The sequence below is a fragment of the Suncus etruscus genome, assembly GCF_024139225.1.
Source record: "Suncus etruscus isolate mSunEtr1 chromosome X unlocalized genomic scaffold, mSunEtr1.pri.cur SUPER_X_unloc_5, whole genome shotgun sequence".
Classification (NCBI taxonomy): domain Eukaryota; kingdom Metazoa; phylum Chordata; class Mammalia; order Eulipotyphla; family Soricidae; genus Suncus; species Suncus etruscus.
This window is the reverse complement of record NW_026060325.1, coordinates 246,333-268,982: the sequence shown is the minus strand read 5'-3', so window position 1 is coordinate 268,982 and position 22,650 is coordinate 246,333. Positions and strand designations below refer to the sequence as shown.

The 22,650-nt window shown below is 47.9% G+C and overlaps 1 protein-coding gene and 2 non-coding genes across 3 annotated transcripts; 1 reads left to right on the top strand and 2 right to left on the bottom strand.

The window, feature by feature from the left end:
* Positions 1 to 191: 191 nt before the first annotated feature.
* LOC126000638 (zinc finger protein 345-like) lies at positions 192 to 22,650 on the top strand. The gene is given in 5 exon segments (XM_049767828.1): positions 192 to 224; positions 2,742 to 2,868; positions 16,482 to 16,562; positions 20,676 to 22,534; positions 22,537 to 22,650. Coding segments are annotated over 5 exon segments (2,214 nt in total).
* Positions 14,529 to 14,635, bottom strand: LOC126000650 (U6 spliceosomal RNA). Its single transcript, XR_007492829.1, has one exon. It is a non-coding gene; the product is annotated as a U6 spliceosomal RNA (small nuclear RNA).
* On the bottom strand, positions 20,453 to 20,559 carry LOC126000651 (U6 spliceosomal RNA). The gene has a single exon (XR_007492830.1). It is a non-coding gene; the product is annotated as a U6 spliceosomal RNA (small nuclear RNA).

Genomic DNA, 22,650 nt, shown 5'->3' with positions numbered 1-22,650 from the left:
CTATTGGGGCGCTTTCCAGATGTTTCCCCACAAAGAAGCAGATGCTGGGCGCCTGATATAGATGTGCAAAGGCCCAGCAGGAAACAGCTGGGCAGGATTTGTGCTTCTCCTTCTCATGCTGTGACTTTTCTGCAGGGTTTTCTGCAATGGGCCTTGCTGCTGTCCTTCAAGAATAATTCACGCTGGACATGATGGGGCCTCACCGTGTGATGTCCTCTCTGCAGGTAATGGGGGGCAGTGTAGGGTCTGAGAAAGACAGGGAGTTGGGGGACAGGAGTGCAATGTCTGAAGGATCTGTGGGGACCCCCCGAGATATTTTAGGAAGGAATCTGGGGATGGGGTGTGGCTGCTGGCGTGCCTGGAAAGGACGCTGTCCTCTGCAGTTTGAGCCTGCTTTTGCCCTTTCTTCCTTTCTTTTTCCTTTCCTTGTTCCTTTTTCCTTCCTTCTTTCTTTCATTCCCTTCCTTCTTTTTTTCTTCTTTCTTTCCTTCTCTTTCTCTTTCTTTCCCTCCCTTCTTTCTTCTTTTTTACTTCTTTCTTTCTCTTTCCTTTCCTTGTTCCTTTCTTCCTTCCTTCTTTCCTTCCCTACCTTCTTTTTTCTTCTTTCTTTCCTTCTCTTTCTCTTTCTTTCCCTCCCTTCTTCTTTTTTACTTCTTTCTTTCTCTTTCCTTTCCTTGTTCCTTTCTTCCTTCCTTCTTTCTTTCCTTCCCTTCCTTCTTTTTTCTTCTTTCTTTCCTTCTCTTTCTCTTTCTTTTCCTCCCTTCTTTTTTCTTTCTTCTTTTTTTACTTCTTTCTTTCTCTTAGTTTCTTTCTTCTTCTTTCTTTCCTTCTTTCCTTCTTTCCTTCTTTCCTTCTTTCTTTCTTTCTTTCTTTCTTTCTTTCTTTCTTTCTTTCTTTCTTTCTTTCTTTCTTTCTTTCTTTCTTTCTTTCTTTCTTTCTTTCTTCTTTCTTTCTTTCTTCTTTCTTTCCTCCCTCCCTCCCTCCCTCCCTCCCTCCCTCCCTCCCCCTCCCTCCCTCCCCTCCTCCCTCCCTCCTTCCTTCCTTCCTTCCTTCCTTCCTTCCTTCCTTCCTTCCTTCCTTCCTTCCTTCCTTTCTTTCTTTCCCTCCCTTGTTTGTTGTCTTGTGTTTGCTTTGGGGTCTTGCCGTTTGGGGCTCTTGGACTCAGAATTCTTGGGTCCCCCATGGCAGTCTCAGGATGCTGGATGCCAGGTTTCAGGGTTGCGCTCCTGGAAATATGGAAACGGATATTGATATGAGGAAAGGAGGCCTTGAGCCCAGGATTTTGGCCGTAAAATAATATTTCTACCTCTCTTGGGAAAGGCTCTTTGATTTCTTTCTCATTTGTGGCACCATACCCGAATGGGAATTCTTCTGACTCTGTACTCTGGAATCCTATCTCTGGGTGTGGGTGTGGGTGGGGGGACCATATGGGGTGGTGGGTTATCCGCTTCCTTGTGTTTTGCTGCTGTGTCCAGGCCGATGTCCATAGTCAAATCTTCTTTTTTTTTGTTTTTGTTTTTGGGTCACACCCAGCGGTGCTCAGGGGTTCCTCCTGGCTGTCTGCTCAGAAATAGCTCCTGGCAGGCACAGGGGACTATATGGGACACCGGGATTCGAACCAACCACCTTGGGTCCTGGATCAGCTGCTTGCAAGGCAAATGCCGCTGTGCTCTCTCTCTGGGCCCTCCTTCCTTCCTTCCTTCCTTCCTTCCTTCCTTCCTTCCTTCCTTCCTTCCTTCCTTCCTTCCTTCCTTCCTTCCTTCCTTCCTTCCTTCCTTCCTTCCTTCCTCCCTTCTTTCCCCCTTCCTTTCTTTCTTCCTTCCTTCCCCCTTCCTCCCTCCCTCCCTCCCTCCCTTCCTTCCTTCCTTCCTTCCTTCCTTCCTTCCTCCTTCCTTCCTTCCTTCCTCCCTTCTTTCCCCCTTCCTTTCTTTCTTCCTTCCTTCCCCCTTCCTCCCTCCCTCCCTCCCTCCCTTCCTTCCTTCCTTCCTTCCTTCCTTCCTTCCTTCCTTCCTTCTTTCCTTCCTTCCTTCCTTCCTTCCTTCCTTCCTTCCTTCTTTTTTGTTTTTTTTTTTTGGGTCACACCCGGTGGTGCTCAGGGGTTACTCCTGGCTGTCTGCTCAGAAATAGCTCCTGGCAGGCACGGGGAACCATATGGGACACTGGGATTCGAACCAACCACCTTGGGTCCTGGTTCGGCTGCTTGCAAGACAAACGCCGCTGTGCTATCTCTCCGGGCCCCAGAACAATTTTCTTTTGTTTTGTTTTTTTTGGGTCACACCCGGCGTTGCTCAGGGGTTCCTCCTGGCTGTCTGCTCAGAAATAGCTCCTGGCAGGCACGGGGGACCCTATGGGACACCGGGATTCGAACCAACCACCTTGGGTCCTGGATCGGCTGCTTGCAAGGCAAACGCCGCTGTGCTATCTCTCTCTCCTGTAGTCAGGTTTTCACACTCCAGTGTTCGGTGAATCTAGCGCAGGGATGGACCCTGGGTGGTGTGTGCGAAACAGACACCTGGGTGTTGTGTGCGAAATCTCCAAGAACCTTCTAGAATCCTGCCCGCTTAGCATGTTGGCTGAGTTGGCTTTCTTGCATACTGTCTAGGGACCTTCCCCTTTGGGTCCCTTGGAGACCTAAACGTAGAGGCAGGTTGACCCCTAGGGTAGTAGCGAGAGTCTCTGAGTCCTTCTAGGATCCTGGGGGTCCTATCCTCTGGCCCTGAACCCCTTCTTTCTGTGTTTAGGACATGGTGACCTTCCCTGACGTGGCCGTGAGCTTCTCCCCCGAGGAGTGGCCGTGCCTGGACGCCTCTCAGAGGAACTTTTACCGAGACGTGATGCTGGAGATCTATGACCACCTGCGGGCAGTAGGTAAGAGCTGCCCTGGGCCCCGCTTTTGTGGGCTACATCCTGGGGTGGGGAGGGATCTGGGGTGGGCAGGGATCTGGGGTTCAACCGAGGATGGGATTCTGCCGAGGCCAAATTCGAGGCTCTTCCCTATTCTGACCTCCCAGCCACTAGTATTATTATTATTATTATTTTTGTGTGTGTGTGTGTGTGTGTGGTTTTTGGGTCACACCCGGCAGTGCTCAGGGGTTCCTCCTGGCTGTCTGCTCAGAAATTGCTCCTGGCAGGCACGGGGGACCATGTGGGGCGCCGGGATTCGAACCGATGACCTCCTGCATGAAAGGCAAATGCCTTACCTCCATGCTATCTCTCCGGCCCCTAGTATTATTTCTTAGATGAATTCAAGTATATCTTTCTTTGTGTGTTTTTTTTTGGGGGGGAGCCACACCCAGTATCGCTCAGGGGTTACCCCTGGCTCTGTGCTCAGAAACTGCTCCTGGAAGGCTCGGGGGACCCTATGGGATGCCGGGATTCAAACCACCGTCCTTCTGCATGCAAGGCCAACGCCCTACTTCCATGCTATCTCTCTGGCCCCTCAACCATATCTTTTTGGTTTTTTTTTTTGTTTTTTTTTTTTTTTTTTTTTTTTTTTTTTTTTTTGGTTTTTGGGTCACACCCGGCATTGCTCAGGGGTTCCTCCTGGCTGTCTGCTCAGACATAGCTCCTGGCAGGCACGGGGGACCATATGGGACACCGGGATTCGAACCAACCACCTTTGGTCCTGGATCGGCTGCTTGCAAGGCAAACGCCGCTGTGCTATCTCACCGGGCCTCAACCATATCTTTTTAAGTGACTTTCCAGTGACCTGAGAAATTACCTAATGGGTTGCATCTTTGTCATATCTGTGCCAATTGGTGTTGATCTCTGGCTTTTTTTTTTTGTTTGTTTTTGTTTTTGGGTCACACCCAGTGGTGCTTAGGGGTTCCTCCTGGCTGTCTGCTCAGAAATAGCTCCTGGCAGGCACAGGGGACCCTATGGGACACCAGGATTCGAACCAACCACCTTAGGTCCTGGGTCGGCTGCTTGCAAGGCCAATGCCGCTGTGCTATCTCTCCGGGCCCCTCTTGAAGTCTTAAAAATGGCTCAGAGTGGGGCTGGAGAGATAGCACGGAGGTAAGGCATCTATTTGCCTTGCATGCAGAAGGACGGTTGCCCCCGAGCCTGCCAGGAATGATTTCTGAGTGTAGAGCCAGGAGTAACCCCTGAGAACTGCCTGGTCTGACCCCAAAAAACAAACAAAGAAAAATAAAATAAATAAATAAATAAATTGCAGGGACCAGAAAAATAGCACAGCATTGGGGCATTTGCCTTGTTCTCTGCTGATCCAGGATGGACGGTGGTTCAAATCCCGGCATCCCATAGGGTCCCCCGTGCCGGCCAGGAGTGATTTCTGAGCACAGAACCAGGAGTGACCCCTGAACGCCACTGGTTGTGGTTCAAAACCCAAAAGAGAAAAAGAAAATAAATCACAAAATCAGACTCAGTGGATGAGCACTGTAGCAGCAGGTTGGGGTGGGGGAATGGTCCAGTTTCTAGAGTGTTAAGAACTGATGGTAAGGGGCTGTACAGCTAGTATGGAGGTAGGGCGTTTCCCTTGCATGCAGAAGGACAGTGGTTCGAATCCTGGCTTCCCATGTGGTCCCCCGAGCCTGCCAGGAGCAGTTTCTGAGCGTAGAGCCAGGAGGAACCCCTGAGCACTGCCAGGTGTGACCCCCAAAAAGAAATCAAAAAAAAAAACTGATGATAAAGTCGGTTAAACAGGGAGAAATAACAGATCAGAGGTGAGAGAATGAAAGGATACAAAGGGGGGCCCGGAGAGATAGCACAGCGGCGCTTGCCTTGCAAGCAGCCGATCCAGGACCAAAGGTGGTTGGTTCAAATCCCGGTGTCCCACATGGTCCCCTGTGCCTGCCAGGAGCTGTTTCTGAGCAGACAGCCAGGAGTAATCCCTGAGCACCGGCGGGTGTGGCCCAAAAACCAAAAAAAATAAATAAATAAAAAGTCATAATTTTCATGGCCGGAGAGATAGCAGAATGGTACGGCGTTTGCTTTGCATGCAGAAGGACGGTGATTCGAATCCCAGCATCCCATAGGGTCCTCCGAGCCTGTTGGGGGCGATTTTTGAGCATAGAGCCAGCTGGGTGTGACCCAAAAACCAAAAAAAATAATAATCATAATTTTCTTTTCTTTTTAACTTGATTGATTGATTGATTTGTTTTGGGGCCACACCCAGCAGCACTCAGGGGTCACTCCTGGCTCTGTAATCAGAAATTACCCCTGGCTGTCTGGGGGACTATCTGGAAGGCTGGAAATCAAACCAGGTTCCTCCGGGTCTGCGGGCTACAAGGCAAACGCCCACCACTGTGCTCTCTCTCTGGCCCTCACAATCATAATTTTCTTTTTTTTGTTTGTTTGGTTTTTTTGTTGTTTTTTTTTTTTGTTTTTGGACCACACCCGGCGGTGCTCAGGGGTTCCTCCTGGCTGTCTGCTCAGAAATAGCTCCTGGCAGGCACAGGGGGACCCTATGGGACACCGGGATTCGAACCAACCACCTTTGATCCTGGATCGGCTGCTTGCAAGGCAAACTCCGCTGTGCTATCTCTCAGGGCCCTGGAGTGTTCTTTCATTGACTTAGGTTTGCTCAATTTCTTTCGGAAGTGTTTGGAAGTTTTCACAACACAGGTCTGTCACTCTCTTGGTAGTTTGATTTCTAGGTATTTGATAGTTTTGGACACTTTTTTTTTTTTAAATATAAATCTTTATTTTAGCACCACGATTACAGGCTTGTTTGTAGGTAGTTGGCTTTCAGTTATAAACAGAACACCCCCCATCACCAGAGTAACATTCCCACCACCAGTGCCCCCCTACTCCCCAATCCCTGCCAGAACAGGCATTCTACTTCTCTTATTCTTTTTGTTTTGTTTTGTTTTGTTTTGTTTTTGGGTCACACTCAGCAGCGCGCAGGGGTTTCTCCTGGTTCTATGCTCAGAAATCGCTCCTGACAGGCTCAGGGGACCATATGGGATGCTGGGATTCGAACCAATGACCTTCTGCATGAAAGGCAAACGCCTTACCTCCATGCTATCTCTCCGGCCCCGAAATGGATATTGTTTTAAATGGATAGACTGTTTGTTCTATTTTTCCCCTGACTTGTTATTTGTACAAAAGAATGCCACTGTCTTTTGTGTTTCGGCTTTGTAGCTAGTCACTTTGCTGTATTGATTTATTGTTTCTAGGAGCTTTAGTGGATATCTGGAGTGTCTTCGATGTACATCCTCCTGTCTTGTGCAAAGAGAGATAGTTTGACTTTCTCTCTTTCTTAAATTTATTTAAAGGAGGGCCTGGAGAGATAGCACAGCGGCGTTTGCCTTGCAAGCAGCCGATCCAGGACCAAAGGCGGTTGGTTCGAATCCCGGTGTCTCATATGGTCCCCTGTGCCTGCCAGGAGCTATTTCTGAGCAGACAGCCAGGAGTAATGCCTGAGCGTCGCCGGGTGTGGCCCAAAAACAAAACAAAACAAAACAAAATTTAAAGAAAATACATCACAGAGTTGACACAATGGATCATAATACATTTGTTTCAGGAAGAAACAAAGGCAAACTTTTTTAAAAAATTAGAAAGAAAAACTAAAGAGATAGAAGAGAAAGGAAAGAAAAAAAAAGTTCACTAGCGTCTGTGTATGATTTTTTTTTTAATTTTTGGGTCATAGCTGGCAGCACTCCTGGCTCTACACTCAGAAATCGCTCCTAGCAGGCTTGGGGGACCATATGGGATGCCGGGATTCGAACCTCCGACCTTCTTACCTCCATGCTATATCTCCGGCAGACTTTTATTCTTGGGTAGTTTCTTTTTATTTATTTTTTCGGGGGTCACACCTGGTGGCTTCAGGGGTTATTCCTAGCTCTGTGCCCAGAAATCGCTCCTGGCAGGCTGGGGGACCCTATGGGATGCCGGGATTCGAACCACCGTCCTTCTGCACGCAAGTCAAATGCCTTACCTCGATGCTGTCACTCCGGCCCCAGAAGCAAGTATATTTTTTTTTTTTTTTTTTTTTTTTTTTTTTTTTTTTTTTTTTTTTTTTTTGGTTTTTGGGCCACACCCGGTGACGCTCAGGGGTTACTCCTGGCTATGCGCTCAGAAGTCGCTCCTGGCTTGGGGGACCATATGGGACGCCGGGGGATCGAACCGTGGTCCTTCCTAGGCTAGCGCAGGCAAGGCAGGCACCTTACCTCTAGCACCACCGCCCGGCCCCAAATTTTTTTTTTTTTTTTTTTTTTTGTGGTTTTTGGGTCACACCCGGCAGTGCTCAGGGGTTACTCCTGGCTCCATGCTCAGAAATTGCTCCTGGCAGGCACAGGGGACCATATGGGACGCTGGGATTCCAACCGATGACCTCTTGCATGAAAGGCAAACGCTTTACCTCCATGCTATCTCTCCAGCCCCAAAGCAAGTATATTTTTGAAAATTATTGAATCAGCGATGAACTCATTAAAGCCCTAGCTGAAGGTTTAGTAAGCTCTTCTCTTTTTTTTTATTTTAAGGAAATGCAGTAAAAATGGTGTTAGAGTGGCAATTGTTGTTTGCATAGGCCCAGCAAAATATGGGGGAAATGCAAAGGAAAAAGCCTTGGCCTAAATATGAGAGATCTTACGCAGAAATTTTCTGGCATAAGAGCATCTCTGGGCCCAGGCATACTAGGTTGTCCAACCCCTGCGTCATTCTCTGTGGTCCCAGTAAGATTTTTTTCGCAGTGTTGCTGTTGTTGGTGCCAGGTTTCTGTAGTTAAAGATCCTACATTGGGGCCGGGCGGTGGCGCTAAAGGTAAGGTGCCTGCCTTGCCTGCGCTAGCCTTGGACGGACCGCGGTTCGATCCCCCGGTGTCCCATATGGTCCCCCAAGCCAGGAGCAACTTCTGAGCACATAGCCAGGAGTAACCCCTGAGCATTACCGGGTGTGGCCCAAAAAAAAAAAAAAAAAAAAAAAAAAAAAAAAAAAAAGATCCTACATTGATGACTTCCTCTTTTGTGATTTGGATTCCTTTGACACCTTCTTGTATTTTCTGATAGCAACTGCTAGGACTTCTATTTGTTTATTTATTTATTTTTGGTTTTTGGGCAACACCCGGCAATGCTCAGGGGTCACTCCTGGCTGCCTGCTCAGAAATAGCTCCTGGCAGGCACGGGGGACCCTATGGGACACCAGGATTCGAACCAACCACCTTCGGTCCTGGATCGGCTGCTTGCAAGGCAAACGCCGCTGTGCTATCTCTTTGGGCCCTGGCTGAGAGAGTTTTATAAATAGCTGTTATTATCCTTTTTTGTTGGTTTGTTTTGGGGTCCCACCCAGCAGCACTCAGGGGTTCCTCCTGGCTCTATGCTCAGAAATAGCTCCTGGCAAGCTCGGGGGACCCTATGGGATGCCGGGATTTGAATCACCACCTCTCTGCATGCAAGGCCAATGCTGTACCTCCATGCTATCTCCCAGTCCCAAAGGTTTTCTTCTTGAATGGATGTTATTTTTTCCAAATGCTTTCTGCGCTTTAAATAGTTTCGATCATGTAGTTTTTATCCTTTGACTGATGGGGTGTATGAAGTCGATTGACTTACGTATACTGAACCCCCCCTTGCACCCCTGGGATGAAATGCTCTTGGATATGATGTGTAAATGTTTTTTTTTTTTTTGGTTTTTGGGCCACACCCGGCGATGCTCAGGGGTTCCTCCTGGTTGTCTGCTCAGAAATAGCTCCTGGGGGCCGGAGAGATAGCATGGAGGTAAGGCGTTTGCCTTTCATGCAGGAGGTCATCGGTTCAAATCCCAGCGTCCCATATGGTCCCCCCGTGCCTGCCAGGAGCAATTTCTGAGCCTGGAGCCAGGAATAACCCCTGAGCACTGCCGGGTGTGACCCAAAAATCACAAAAAACAAAACAAAACAGAAATAGCTCCTGGCAGGCACGGGGGACCCTATGGGACACCGGGATTCGAACCAACCACCTTTGGTCCTGGATCGGCTGCTTGCAAGGCAAACGCTGCTGTGCTATCTCTCCGGGCCCTGATGTGTAAATTTTTTGATGTGTGATTCGGGTTGGCTAAGATTTTGTTAAGGATTTTTTTGCGTCTGTGTTCATTAGTGAGATTGGACTGTTGGTTCCTTTTCTTGGTAATAGCTTTGTCATCTCTGGAAATGAGATTCGTAGAAGGTATTTAAGAGGATTTCCATATCGTGGATGTTTTGGAAGAATCCAAAGACCAATGGTAGAAACTCCTCTGAATGTTTGAAAAAATCTCCTGTAAACCTTCCTGGTCCTGGGCTTTTATTCTTTTGCTTTGTTTGTTTGTTTTTGTTTTTGGGTCCCACCCGGCAGCGCTCAGGGATTACTCTTGACTCTACACTCAGAAATTGCTCCTGACAGGCTCAGGGGACCCTATGGGATCTGGGATTCGTTCCACCGACCTTCTGCATGCAAAGCAAGCGTCTTACCTCCATGCTATCTCTCTGGTGGACTTTTATTCTTGGGTAGTTTTTTTTATTCTTTTCTCTTAATTTTTGGGGGGTCACACCTGGCAGCATTCAGAGGTTACTCCTGTCTCTATGCTCAGAAATCACCCCTGGTAGGCTCGGGGACCCTATGGGATGCCAAGATTTGAACCACCATCCTTCTGCATGAAAGGCAAACGCCTTACCTCCATGCTATCTCTCCACCCCTTGGGTACTTTCTTAATTACCTATTCAGTGTCCTTACTTGTGATTGGCCAGTTTAGCTTTCTACTTTCTCCTCATTTAGTATGGGAGGATAATATTTTCTCATAAATGTTTCCATTTCTTCAAGGTTCTCTAGCTTAACCAAACAAAGCTGTAAAGAATAAGTTCTTATTTCTCTCCCCTTTCATTTATGATCCAATTTCAGTATTTTTTTCCGATTTTCCCTTTTGAGTCTTACCAAATTTTGTCTATCTTGTTTTTTGTTTTTCAAAAACCTAGCTCTTGGTCTAATCAAATTTATTGTTTTTGGTTGCTTCTATTTGACAATTTCTTTTCTTTCTTTTTTTTTTTTTTTTTTTTTTTTTGGTTTATTGGGTCACACCTGGCCATCCTCAGGGTTTACTCCTGGCTGTCTGCTCAGAAATCACCCCTGGCAGGCATGGGGGACCATGTGGGACACCGGGATTCGAACCAACCACCTTGGGTCCTGGATGGATTGGCTGCTTGCGAGGCAAATGCCGCTGTGCTATCTCTCCGGGCCCCAGAACAATTTTCTTTTGTTTTGTTTTTTTGGGTCACACCCGGCGTTGCTCAGGGGTTCCTCCTGGCTGTCTGCTCAGAAATAGCTCCTGCCAGGCACGGGAGACCCTGTGGGACACCGGATTCGAACCAACCACCTTGGGTCCTGGACTGGCTGCTTACAAGGCAATCGCCGCTGTGCTATCTCTCCGGGCCCTGGTCTTGGCTTTCAGATATTTAAGCTGTCCTTTTAGGTTGTGGATCTTGTCTGTTTTTTTTTTTTTTCTTAATGTGGGCCTGTGTTGTCATGAGTTTTCTCCTAATTTCTGCTTTTGCTGTGTCCTATAAAAATTTGGCAATTATTTTTCATTATCATTCATCTCAAGGAATCTATCTTTTCCTTGATTTCCTCTTTCATCCAGCTGTTGATCAGTACGCTGTTTAGTTTTCAGTTGTCAGGTTTTCTTTTCTTTTTTTTTTTTTTTGGTTTTTGGGTCACACCAGGCACTGTTCAGGGGTTCCTCCTGGCTCTACTCAGAAATCGCTCCTGGCAGGCTCGGGGGACCCTATGGGATGCTGGGATTTGAACCACCGACCTTCTGCATGGAAGGCAAACACCTCACCTCCATGCTATCTCTCTGGCCCCCTATTTATTGATTTCTTCTCTGGTTTTTATTGCTTCTTTTCTTCTGCTTGTGGTTGGGTTCCTTTGATCTTGGTTTTCAGGTGTTTTAGGTTATGGATTTTGTCTGATTTTCTTTCCTAATGTAGGCCTGTATTGCTATGAGTTTCCCCCTAATTATTATTATTATTATTTCCCCCTAATTATTGCTTTTGTTGTGTCCCATAGATTTTGGCTTTTCTTTCCTTGATTTTCTCCTTCCTTCCTTCCTTCTTTCTTTCTTTCTTTTTTTTTTTTTTTTTTTTTTTTTTGGTTTTTGGGCCACACCCGGCAGTGCTCAGAGTTTATTCCTGGCTCTCCACTCAGAAATTGCTCCTGGCAGGCTCGGGGACCACATGGGATGCCGGGATTTGAACCAATGACCTTCTGCATGCAAGGCAAACGCCTTACCTCCATGCTATTCCTCTGGCCCCGAGTAGCTCATTTAGATTTGTTTCTCTTAGTGCCAATATTGTGAGTTCTTTTTTTCCCCCCAAGAATGTTTTTAACCCTCTCTGCCATGTAAATGAGAGGATTGCCTGTTGGTGGACTCAGGTTGAAAGTTTCTTTTCTGGGCCCGGAGAGATAGCACAGTGGCGTTTGCCTTGCAAGCAGCCGACCCAGGACCCAAGGTGGTTGGTTCGAATCCCGGTGTCCCATAGGGTCCCCCGTGCCTCCCAGGAGCTATTTCTGAGCACACAGCCAGGAGGAACCCCTGAACAACACTGGGTGTGGCCCAAAAACAAAAACAAAAACAACAAAAAAAGAAAGTTTCTTTTATTCCACTTGCGTCATTCCACTCTTTTCTTGCTTAGATTGTTTGTAATGAGAGATCTGGTTTGATTCTTATGTTTTCATTTTACTTCTGGTACTTTTCCTTCCTTACTGCTTTAAATAGTCCATATCTCTTGTTTGTTTGTTTGTTTGAGTTTTTGGGTCGCACTCGACTGACCTCAGGGAATACTCCTGGCTCTACGTTCAGAAATCACCCTGGCAGGCTCGGGAGACCATATGGAATGCCGGGATTCGAACCACCATCATTCTGCATGCAGCCGCTGTGCTATCTCTCTGGTCCCTGTTTTGTTTTGTTTTTGTTTTTGGGTCACACCCGGTGGTGCTCAGGGGTTACTCCTGGCTGTCTGCTCAGAAATAGCTCCTGGCAGGCACGGGGGACCATTTGGGACACCGGGATTCGAACCAACCACCTTTGGTCTTGGATCGGCTGCTTGCAAGGCAAACGCCACTGTGCTATCTCTCCGGGCCCTGTTTTGTTTTGTTTTTGTCACTTGGATTCGTTTATGTCTTGGTGTTGTTCTGTTGGGGTCTATTTTGTTTGACTCTTTTTCCTCTTGTATTTGTACAGTAGCCTCTTTCTAGAGAGGGAAAGCTCTCTGCTCTTGTGTCTTTTACTCCTTGTTCTTCCCTTTTCCGCTTGATTTTCTTTTAGGGCCTCGTCTACAAGGGTCCTGTGTTTTTTTCTTTTTTTTTTTTTTGTGGTTTTTGGGTCACACCCGGCTGTGCTCAAGGGTTTTTCCTGGCTCTGTGCTCAGAAACTGCTCCTGGCAGGCACGGGGGACCATATGGGACGCCAGGATTCGAACCGATGACCTTCTGCATGAAAGGTAAACGCCTTACCTCCATGCCATCTCTCTGGCCCCTTTTTTTTCTTTTTTTTATTGAGAGGGAGGGACAGAGAAACAGAGACAGAGACAGACAGAGAGAGGGAGGGATGGAGAAACAGAGACAGAGAGACAGACAGAGACAGAAAGAGGGAGGGATGGAGAAACAGAGACAAAGAGACAGAGACAGACAAAGAGAGGGAGGGAGAAACAGACAGAGACAGAGACAGACAGAGAGAGGGAGGGATGGAGAAACAGAGACAGAGAGACAGACAGAGACAGAGAGAGGGAGGGATGGAGAAACAGAGACAAAGAGACAGAGACAGACAGAGAGAGGGAGGGAGAAACAGACAGAGACAGACAGAGAGAGGGAGGGATGGAGAAACAGAGACAGAGAGACAGAGACAGAGAGAGGGAGGGATGGAGAAACAGAGACAAAGAGACAGAGACAGACAGAGAGAGGGAGGGAGAAACAGACAGAGACAGAGACAGACAGAGAGAGGGAGGGATGGAGAAACAGAGACAGAGAGACAGACAGAGACAGAGAGAGGGAGGGATGGAGAAACAGAGACAAAGAGACAGAGACAGACAGAGAGAGGGAGGGAGAAACAGACAGAGACAGACAGAGAGAGGGACGGAGAAACAGAGACAGAGAGAGGGAGGGACGGAGAAACAGACAGAGAGAAGACAGAGAGGAAGGGACGGAGAAACAGACAGAGAGAAGACAGAGAGAGAGGGACAGAGAAACAGAGACAGAGAGACAGACACAGACAGAGAGAGGGAGGGACAAAGAAACAGAGAGAGAGACAGACAGAGACACATTAGGACCAAAGAAAGAGAAAGTAAGAAGACCTTGAGATAGGAGCTTGCACCAATAAAGACGATTGGATGGATGTCGGAGATCAAATGCTCATTCTCCAGTGCTCAGGGCGACGCCCCGGCCCTGAAGTCAGGCCTCTCTCCTGTTTTCTTTGGGAGGACACGAGGGAAGCCGGGGATCAAACCCAGATCTTCCAGATTCCGGTTTCCTCCAGGATGTGTTTTGTTGGACATGGAAATTTTTCAGGATTTCCCAGCGTATCCCCGGCTGTGGGTGGCTTCCTTAATGTCCTATTGTTGTTTGCCTTTGGTAGGTTGAAATACTGGAGTTTTTGGGTATTTATGACATTGACTAGAGTTAGAACTGCTTCAGGGGCCGGGCGGTGGCGCTCGAGGTAAGGTGCCTGCCTTACCTGCGCTAGCCTAGGAGACGGACCGCGGTTCGATCCCCCGGCGTCCCATATGGTCCCCCAAGCCAGGAGCGACTTCTGAGCGCATAGCCAGGAGTAACCCCTGAGCGTCACCGGGTGTGGCCCAAAAACCAAAAAAAAAAAAAAAAAAAAAAAAAAAAAAAAAAAAAAAAAAAAAGAACTGCTTCAGAGGTCATTTTTCTAAACAAGCAAGGTGATCTGAGTGTGATAAAAATATTGCAAACTAATTCACTGGTTTGTTCAGCTGGGTTTTAAGCTGTATTTTTTATATTTATTTATTTATTTATTTACTTTTTTTGTTTTTTGGGCCACACCCGGCGGTGCTCAGGAGTTCCTCCTGGCTGTCCGCTCAGAAATAGCTCCTGGCAGGCTCGGGGGACCCTATGGGACACCGGGATTCAAACCAACCACCTTAGGTCCTGGATCGGCTGCTTGCAAGGCAAACGCCGCTGTGCTATCTCTCCAGCCCCTTTATTTTTATTTATTTATTTTTGTTTGTTTTTTCGGGCCACACCCATTTGATGCCAAGGGGTTACTCCTTGCTAAGCGCTCAGAAATTGCCCCTGGCTTGGGGGGACCATATGGGACGCTGGGGGATCGAACCAAGGTCCTTCCTTGGCTAGCGCTTGCAAGGCAGACACCTTACCTCTAGCGCCACCTCGCCGGTCCCTTATAATTTTTTTTTTTTTTTGTTTTTGGGCCACACCCGTTAACGCTCAGGGGTTACTCCTGGCTATGTGCTCAGAAGTTGCTCCTGGCTTGGGGGACCATATGGGACACCGGGGGATCGAACCGCGGTCCGTCCAAGGCTAGCGCAGGCAAGGCAGGCACCTTACCTTTCGCGCCACCTCGCCGGCCCCTTATTTTTATTTTTTAAAAATATAGAATGCTTCACAAATTTGCGTGTCATCCTTGCGCAGGGGCCATGCTAACCTTCTCTGCATCGTTCCAATTTTAGTTTATGTGCTGCCGAAGCGAGCACTCAGCTATATTTATTTCTAGGAGAAAGGAGGACTAGGTGTAGTCTGCCTTTGAAATACATGATATAGATTAAAATATCTTTGTGCAAACATACTAAATTCCTGGTGGTTTGGGGAAAGGAGGATTTGTGGGAGGGATCCTGTCTCTGCTCAGACACAAACAATGAAATAGATTGCTGGACGGTAGGAGGAGGTTAGAACCAGCAATTTCCAGACTTCTCTTTGTTGTTGTTGTTGTTGTTTGTTGTTGTTGTTTGGGTCATACCTGGCAGCACTCAGGGGTTACCCCTGGCTCTGCACTCAGAAATCGCTCCTGGCAGGCTCGGGGGACCCTATGGGATGCCGGGATTCAAACCACTGTCCTTCTGCATGCAAGGCAAACACCCTACTTCCATGGTATCTCTCCAGCCTCCTGTTTTTGTTCTTTGTTTTTTGTTTTTTTTGTTTTTGTTTTTTTTTTTTTTTTTTTTTGGTTTTTGGGTCACACCCGGCATCGATCAGGGGCTACTCCTGGCTCTACACTCAGAAATCACCCCCAGCAGGCTCAGGGGAGCATCTGGGATGCCAGGATTCAAACCATCGACCTTCTGCATGCGAAGCAAATGCGTTACCTCCATGATGTCTCTCCTGCCCCTCAGTTAGACTTTTATTTCATTTCCTACAGTAGGCCTGTATTGCTATGAGTTTTCCCCTAATTATTGCTGTTGCAATAATTGAATTTGGCTTTTTTTTTCATTACCAATCATCTCAAGGAGTCTTTTTTTCTTGATTTTTCTTCCTTCCTTCCTTCCTTCCTTCCTTCCTTCCTTCCTTCCTTCCTTCCTTCCTTCCTTTCTTTCTTTCTTTCTTTCTTTCTTTCTTTCTTTCTTTCTTTCTTTCTTTCTTTCTTTCTTTCTTTCCTTCTTTCTCTTTCTTTCTTTCTTTCTTTCTTTCTTTCTTTCTTTCTTTCTTTCTATCTTTCTTTCTTTCTTTCTTTCTTTCTTTCTTTCTTTCTCTTTCTTTATATCTGTCTTTCTATCTATATTTCTTTCTCTCTCTTTCTTTCTCTCTTTCTTCTTTCTTTCTCTTCCTCTTTCTTTCTTTCTTTCTTTCACTCTTTCTTTCTTTTTTCTCTTTCTCTTTCTTTCTCTCTTCTTTCTTTCTTTTTCTCTTTCTCTTTTTCTCTTTTTCTTCCTCTCTTTCTCTTTCTTTCCCTCTTTCTCCCTTCCTTCCTTCCTTCCTTCCTTCCTTCCTTCCTTCCTTCCTTCCTTCCTTTCTTTCTTTCTTTCTTTCTTTCTTTCTTTCTTTCTTTCTTTCTTTCTTTCTTTCTTTCTTTTTTCTTTCTCTTTTTCTCTTTCTCTCTCTCTTTCTTTCTTTCTTTCTTTCTTTCTTTCTTTCTTTCTTTCTTTCTTTCTTTCTTTCTTTCTTTCTTTCTTTCTTTCTTTCTTTCTTTCTTTCTTTCTTTCTTTCTTTCTCTTCCTTCCTTCCTGTTTGTCTTTCTTTCTTTCTTTTTCTTCCTTCCTTCCTTCCTTCCTTCCTTCCTTCCTTCCTTCCTTCCTTCCTTCCTTCCTTCCTTCCTTCCTTCCTTCCTTCCTTCCTTCCTTCCTTCCTTCCTTCCTTCCTTCCTTCCTTCCTTCCTTCCTGTCTTCTTTCTTCAAACCACCCTTGGTTCTGGGTTGGCTGCTTACAAGACAAATGTCCCACCACTATGCTATCTCTCCGGAATCCGTGCAATAGCCAACATGCTTGTGGGAGCAGAGATCCCGTTCTCATACGATTCGAGTCAGCCCACATTCATAAGGGATCTCGACGCAGGCAGTGACTTCCGTCCTCTTCTCTGCATTCTAACCCATGCATCCTTCTGGGCAGGCCGTTGCGGGGTGAAGCCTGTGCTGATCTCCTGGTTGGAAGGAGGAGCCCTCGAGCGGCTGCCAAGAGGTGTGCTGACAGGTGAGTGTGGGACGGGCCCCCTGGGCTCAGAGCATGGGCTGGGTGTGGAGTGTCACGGGCCTTTGTGGGATGGGATCCCGTGTTGGGGCTTTGGACTTCCAGATCACTGGTGCAGGACTGTCCTGAATGCTGAGTCCCAGATGATCTTGACTTTCACTGCCTTGCCTTTGTCCTTTCCGATTCTCTTGACCGTGTGTGTTTTGAGCTGGACTTTCTGAGCCTTTAGTCTCTGTGTCCTTGGCGTGGCTGCCTAGCCCCGTGTCCAGGCGCTCTTCTCAGGCCCCTCTGTCTTTTTCCCTTTCCTCTGGCTTCTGCCTCTCTGCTCGTGATGGCGTTTTTGAGATTCTCCAAGTAAGTGGTTTTTTTTTTCCTCTTTTCTTTTTTTTTTTCTTTCTTTTTTTTTTTTTTTTGTTTTTGTTTTTATTTTTGGGCCACACCCGGCATTGCTCAGGGGTTCCTCCTGGCTGTCTACTCAGAAATAGCTCCTGGCAGGCATGGGGGACCCTATGGGACACCGGGATTCGAACCAACCACCTTTGGTCCTGGATAGGCTGCTTGCAAGGCAAACGCTGCTGTGCTATCTCTCCGGCCCCTCCTCTTATATTCTCACTTCACTCCGTAATGGTACTTAGATTACTCTGGCCCCGGGTTTCAGTAAATCAGTCTTACTGGGCTCAGATTGCATTAAGAGGTGCCTGGAATTGAACCTGGGTCGCCACTTCCAAGGCAGGCAATCTCCCTGCTTTGCTTTCTCTCTGGACCACTCAAAAAAGCTTTTTGTCTGTAGTTTTTTTTGTCTGTTTCTTTTTGTTTTTGTTTTTTGGGGGGATCACACCCGGCAGCACTCAGGGGTTCCTCCTGGCTCCACGCTCAGAAATCGCTCCTGGCAGGCTCGGGGAACCATATGGGATGCTGGGATTCGAACCAATGACCTTCTGCACGAAAGGCAAACGCCTTACCTCCATGCTATCTCTCCGGTCCTTGTCTATAGTTTTAAAACTTTTATGAGTGATCCATTAGCACAAAGCTAATGCAGATTTGCCAACCTCCTCACCATGATTCTCCCAACCTCTTCCCTTTACTATCAACTGAAAATACCATACATTTTATTCCATTATTTTTGCTTGTTTGTTTTTGTATTTGTTTTTGGGTCACACCTGGTAGTGTCCATGGGTTACTCCTTGCTTTACACTCAAAAATCGCTCCTGACAAGCACGGGGGACCATATGGGATGCTGATATTCGAACCACCGTCCCCCCGCATGCAAGGCAAAGCCTTATCTCCATGCTATTTCTCCTGGCCCCCTATTTTTTGGGGGGGGGGTTTGGGCCACACCCAGCATTGCTCAGGGGTCACTCCTGGCTGTCTGCTCAGAAATAGCTCCTGGCAGGCACGGGGGACCCTATGGTACATCGGGATTTGAACCAACCACTTTTGGTCCTGGATCGGCTGCTTGCAAGGCAAACACCGCTGTGCTCTCTCTCCGGGCCCAGTAAACAGTTCTGTGACGAACATAGGAGAGCATTCTTGTGCTGTGTTTTTCTGTTTTGCTTCGTTTTGTTTCGGTTTTGGTTTTGGTTTTTGGGTCCCACCCGGCAGCGCTCAGGGGTTCCTCCTGGCTCTACGCTCAGAAAACGCTCCTGGCATGCTCAGGGGACCCTATGGGATGCCAGGATTCGAACCACCATCCTTCTGCATGCAAGGAAAATGCCCTACCTCCATGCTCTCTCTCTCTCTCTCTGGCCCCTGTACTGTGTTTTCGTGTTCCTAGGGTCTAACCGAGGGGTCTTATTGTTCAGTCATATGAGAGCTCAAATTCCTTTTTTTCTTTTTTTTTGAGGAATACTATTTTTTTGTGATTTTTTGGGGTCACACCCGGCAGTGCTCAGGGGTTACTCCTGGCTCCATGCTCAGAAATCGCTCCGGGCAGGCTACGAGGACCATATGGGATGCCGGGATTCGAACCGATGACCTTCTGCATGAAAGGCAAATGCCTTACTTACATGCTATCTCTCCGGCCCGGAATATCTATTTTTTTGCCAGAAAAACGGCATTCCCACTAGCTGGCATTCCCATCAGCAGTGAATGAGAGTTCCTTTCTCCCCACAGCCACACCAGCACTGGTCGTTGTCAATGGTTCACAGAGTGTATTCAAGATGGCTCCCGGTTATGCTGGGGTAGCACGCAGGACTGGTGATTTAACCTGCGTGCAGATTTGACTCTTCCACCCACTTTTATTCTGTTGAGGTTACTAGGTTACATTCAGAAGTGCTCACAGAGTGCTCAGAATTAAAAATAGGGAGCTGAAGAGATAGCAAGGAGGTGAGGCGTTTGCCTTGCATGCAGAAGGACGGTGGTTCGAATCCCGGTATCCCATAGGATCCCCTGAGCCTGTCAGGAGCAATTTCTGAGCATAGAGCCAGGAGGAACCCCTGAGCACTTCTGGGTGTGACCCAGAAACCAAAACAATAAGTCCTTGCTTCGTGCATTGTGTTTCTGCCCCTAAATATGATTTTAGGGCTTCTTGGAGATAAACCTTAAGTTACATCCATTAATAGTCAGGGATTGGGCCCGGAGAGATAGCACAGCGGCGTTTGCCTTGCAAGCAGCCGATCCAGGACCAAAGGTGGTTGGTTCGAATCCCGGTGTCCCATACGGTCCCCTGTGCCTGCCAGGAGCTATTTCTGAGCAGACAGCCAGGAGGAACCCCTGAGCAATGCCGGGTGTGGCCCAAAAACCAAAAAAAAAAAAAAAAAAAAAATAGTCAGGGATTACTCTTGGATTTTTTGCTCAGAGTCACTCGTTACGTTGTGTAGGGGACCAGAATTGGGATCTAAGATTGAACTGGGATTGTCCACAGGCCAGGCCTTCACCAGAAAACTCGTATTATACCTCTAGGCCCTCAATATGATTTTGTAGGTTGCAAGACTCAAGTTTAAATTTATTCATGCTATCTCTGATCATACCCAATCCTACCTCCATAGATAAAATTTCAAGCTAGGAGCTTCCTTCTTTTTCTTTCTTGTTTCATTTTTTGTTTTGTTTTGTTTTTGGGCCACACCCAGCAGTGCTCAGGGGTTCCTCCTGGATGTCTGCTCAGAAATAGCTCCTGGCAGGCACGGGGGACCCTATGGGACACCGGGATTCGAACCAACCACCTTAGGTCCTGGATCGGCTGCTTGCAAGGCAAACACCACTGTGCTATCTCTCCAGGCCCTCTTGTTTCATTTTTTTACATTTTTTGTTTTCTTGGTTTGGGGGCCATACCTGATGACACTCAGGAGTTACTCCTGGCTATCCAGTCAGAAATCGCTCTTGGCTCTGGGTATCATCTGGGATGCCGGGGATCGAAACCAGGCCTGCCATGGGTCAGCTGCATCCAAGGCAAACACCCTACTGCTGTGCTATCTCTCCAACCCCACCAGGTGTTTCCTATTGACATTAAAAACTTCCCCTCATTGGAATTCACTGAGAATATTTTGTTTTGTTTTGGTTTGGTTTTTGGGTCATACCTGGCAGCACTCAGGGGTTACTCCTGGCTCTATGCTCAGAAATCGCTTCTGATAGGCTTGGGGGATCATATGGGATGCTGGGATTTGAACCACCATCCATCTGCATGCAAAGCGAATGCCTTACCTCCATGCTATATCTCCGGCCCCAATTTTTTGTGTGTGTGTTTTTATTTTTGAGTCACACCCGGCAGCGCTCAGGTTTTACTCCTGGCTCTGTGCTCAGAAATAGCTCCTGGCAGGCTCGGGGGACCCTATGGGATGCCGAGATCGAACCATCGTCCTTCTGCATGTAAGGCAAACACCTTACCTCCATGCTATCTCTCTGGTTCCCGGCCCCAATTTTAACTTTCTTTATTTTTTTTATTTTTATTTTTTTAAAAAAATATGGAATGCTTCACGAATTTGCATGTCATCCTTGGGCAGGGGCCATGCTGAGCTTCTGTGTATTGTTCCAATTTTAGTATATGTGCTGCCGAAGCGAGCACTTTAACTTTCTTTATTAAGTAAATACGGGAATCTAGAACAGACCTCATCAGAAGATACCACTATGGTTCAGACAGCCTTGTCAGCATCTGCTCTGACCAAAATCTTCCTCTTTCAGCAGAACCAAAGCCAGAGATCCATCCGTGTCAGTTCTGCTTTCGCACCTTTTCCAGCCAGAAGTTCCTCAGTCGCCACATGAAATACAGTCATCCCTCTCAGATCCTCCCAGGAACGTCTGCAAGAAAGCACCTCCCGCCTGAGAATTCCTATCCACACGACCAGAAGCAATGGCAACAGCATTCTGATCCATACGGTGACGAAACAAGGAATGCCATGCTCGAAAGTCAGAAGCAAACAGAGAGCTCCGTTCCTTCGGCTAAGAAGACGACGCTGAAAGGAATTTCAACATCCCTCTCTCAGCTATTTTGCAGTGAAATTGTAAGTTCTGATCCACTGAAGGAACTGGAGGAAGAAATGAACCCAAGTCAGAAAGCCAATGCAAAGGACGCAGGTAGTGTATTTCCAGGGATAGAAATGCCCCAAATTTTGGAAGACAATCACACAAGAGCTAGGCACGATTTCAGTGATGACACAGATCTCATCATACACCGGAGGACAGACACAGGGGAGAAGCTGTATGTTTGCAGAGAGTGTGGACAAGGCTTCAGTCGGAGGTCCAATCTCATCATCCACTTGAGGATACACACAGGGGAGAAGCCGTATGTGTGCGCAGAGTGTGGACGAGGTTTCATCGACATATCGAGCCTCGTGAGGCACCAGAGGTCACACACGGGGGAGAAGCCCCATATTTGCATGGAGTGTCGTCGAGGCTTCAGCCAGAGGTCACACCTCATCATCCACCAAAGAATACACACGGGGGAGAGGCCCTACGTTTGCGGGGAGTGCGGGCGAGGCTTCAGCCAGATGTCCAGCCTCATCATCCACCAGAGAATACACACAGGGGAGAAGCCGCATCTCTGCAGAGAATGCGGGCGAGGCTTCAGTCGGAGTTCCAACCTCATCACGCACCTCAGGACACACACCGGGGAGAAGCCCCACGTCTGCAAGGAGTGCGGGCGAGGCTTCAGCGACAAGTCGGGTCTCCTCAGGCACAAGAAGACGCACTCGGAGGAGAAGCCGCACATCTGCATGGACTGCGGGAAGGGCTTCAGCCAGAGGGCCAACCTCATCAGGCACCAGACGACGCACACAGGGGAGAAGCCACACGTTTGCAGGGAGTGTGGGAGACGCTTCAGTGAGAGGGCGCAACTGGTCATCCACCAGAGGACACACACAGGGGAGAAGCCCCATGTTTGCAGAGAGTGTGGACGAGGCTTCAGTCAGAGGTCAGCTCTGGTAGGCCACCAGAGGACACACACAGGCGAGAAGCCGCACGTTTGCAGAGAGTGTGGGCGATGTTTCAGTCAGAGGTCAGCTCTGGTAGGCCACCAGAGGACACACACAGGGGAAAAGCCCCATGTGTGCAAAGAGTGTGGGCGAGCTTTCATTCGGAGGGCGCAGCTGGTCATCCACCAGAGGACACACACGGGGGAGAAGCCCCACGTTTGCAGGGAGTGTGAGCGAGGCTTCAGAGATCTGTCCAGTCTCATCAAGCACAAGTGGACACACACAGGGGAGAAGCCCCACGTCTGCGGAGAGTGTGGGCGAGGCTTCAGCCAGATGTCGCATCTCCTTATCCACCAGAGGACGCACACGGGGGAGAAGCCCCACGTTTGTAGAACATGTGGGCGCAGCTTCAACTTGAAGTCAGATTTCCTCAGACACCAGCGGACACACACAGGAGAGAAGCCTTATGTTTGCGAGGAGTGTGGGCGAGGCTTCAGTCAGAGGTTTAATCTCAGCACACACCAGAAAACGCACACAGGGGACAAGTCCCATGTCTGCGGGGAGTGTGGGCGAGGCTTCAGTCAGAGGTCACATCTCCTCGCACACCAGAGAACGCACACAGGGGAGAAGAAGCCTATATTTGCAAGGAGTGTCTGTGAGGCTTCAGACATCGGTCAAATCTCGTGACACACCACACGGGAGAAGTCTTATATTCGCGAGCATTGTGGTTGTGGGTGCAGCCGTAG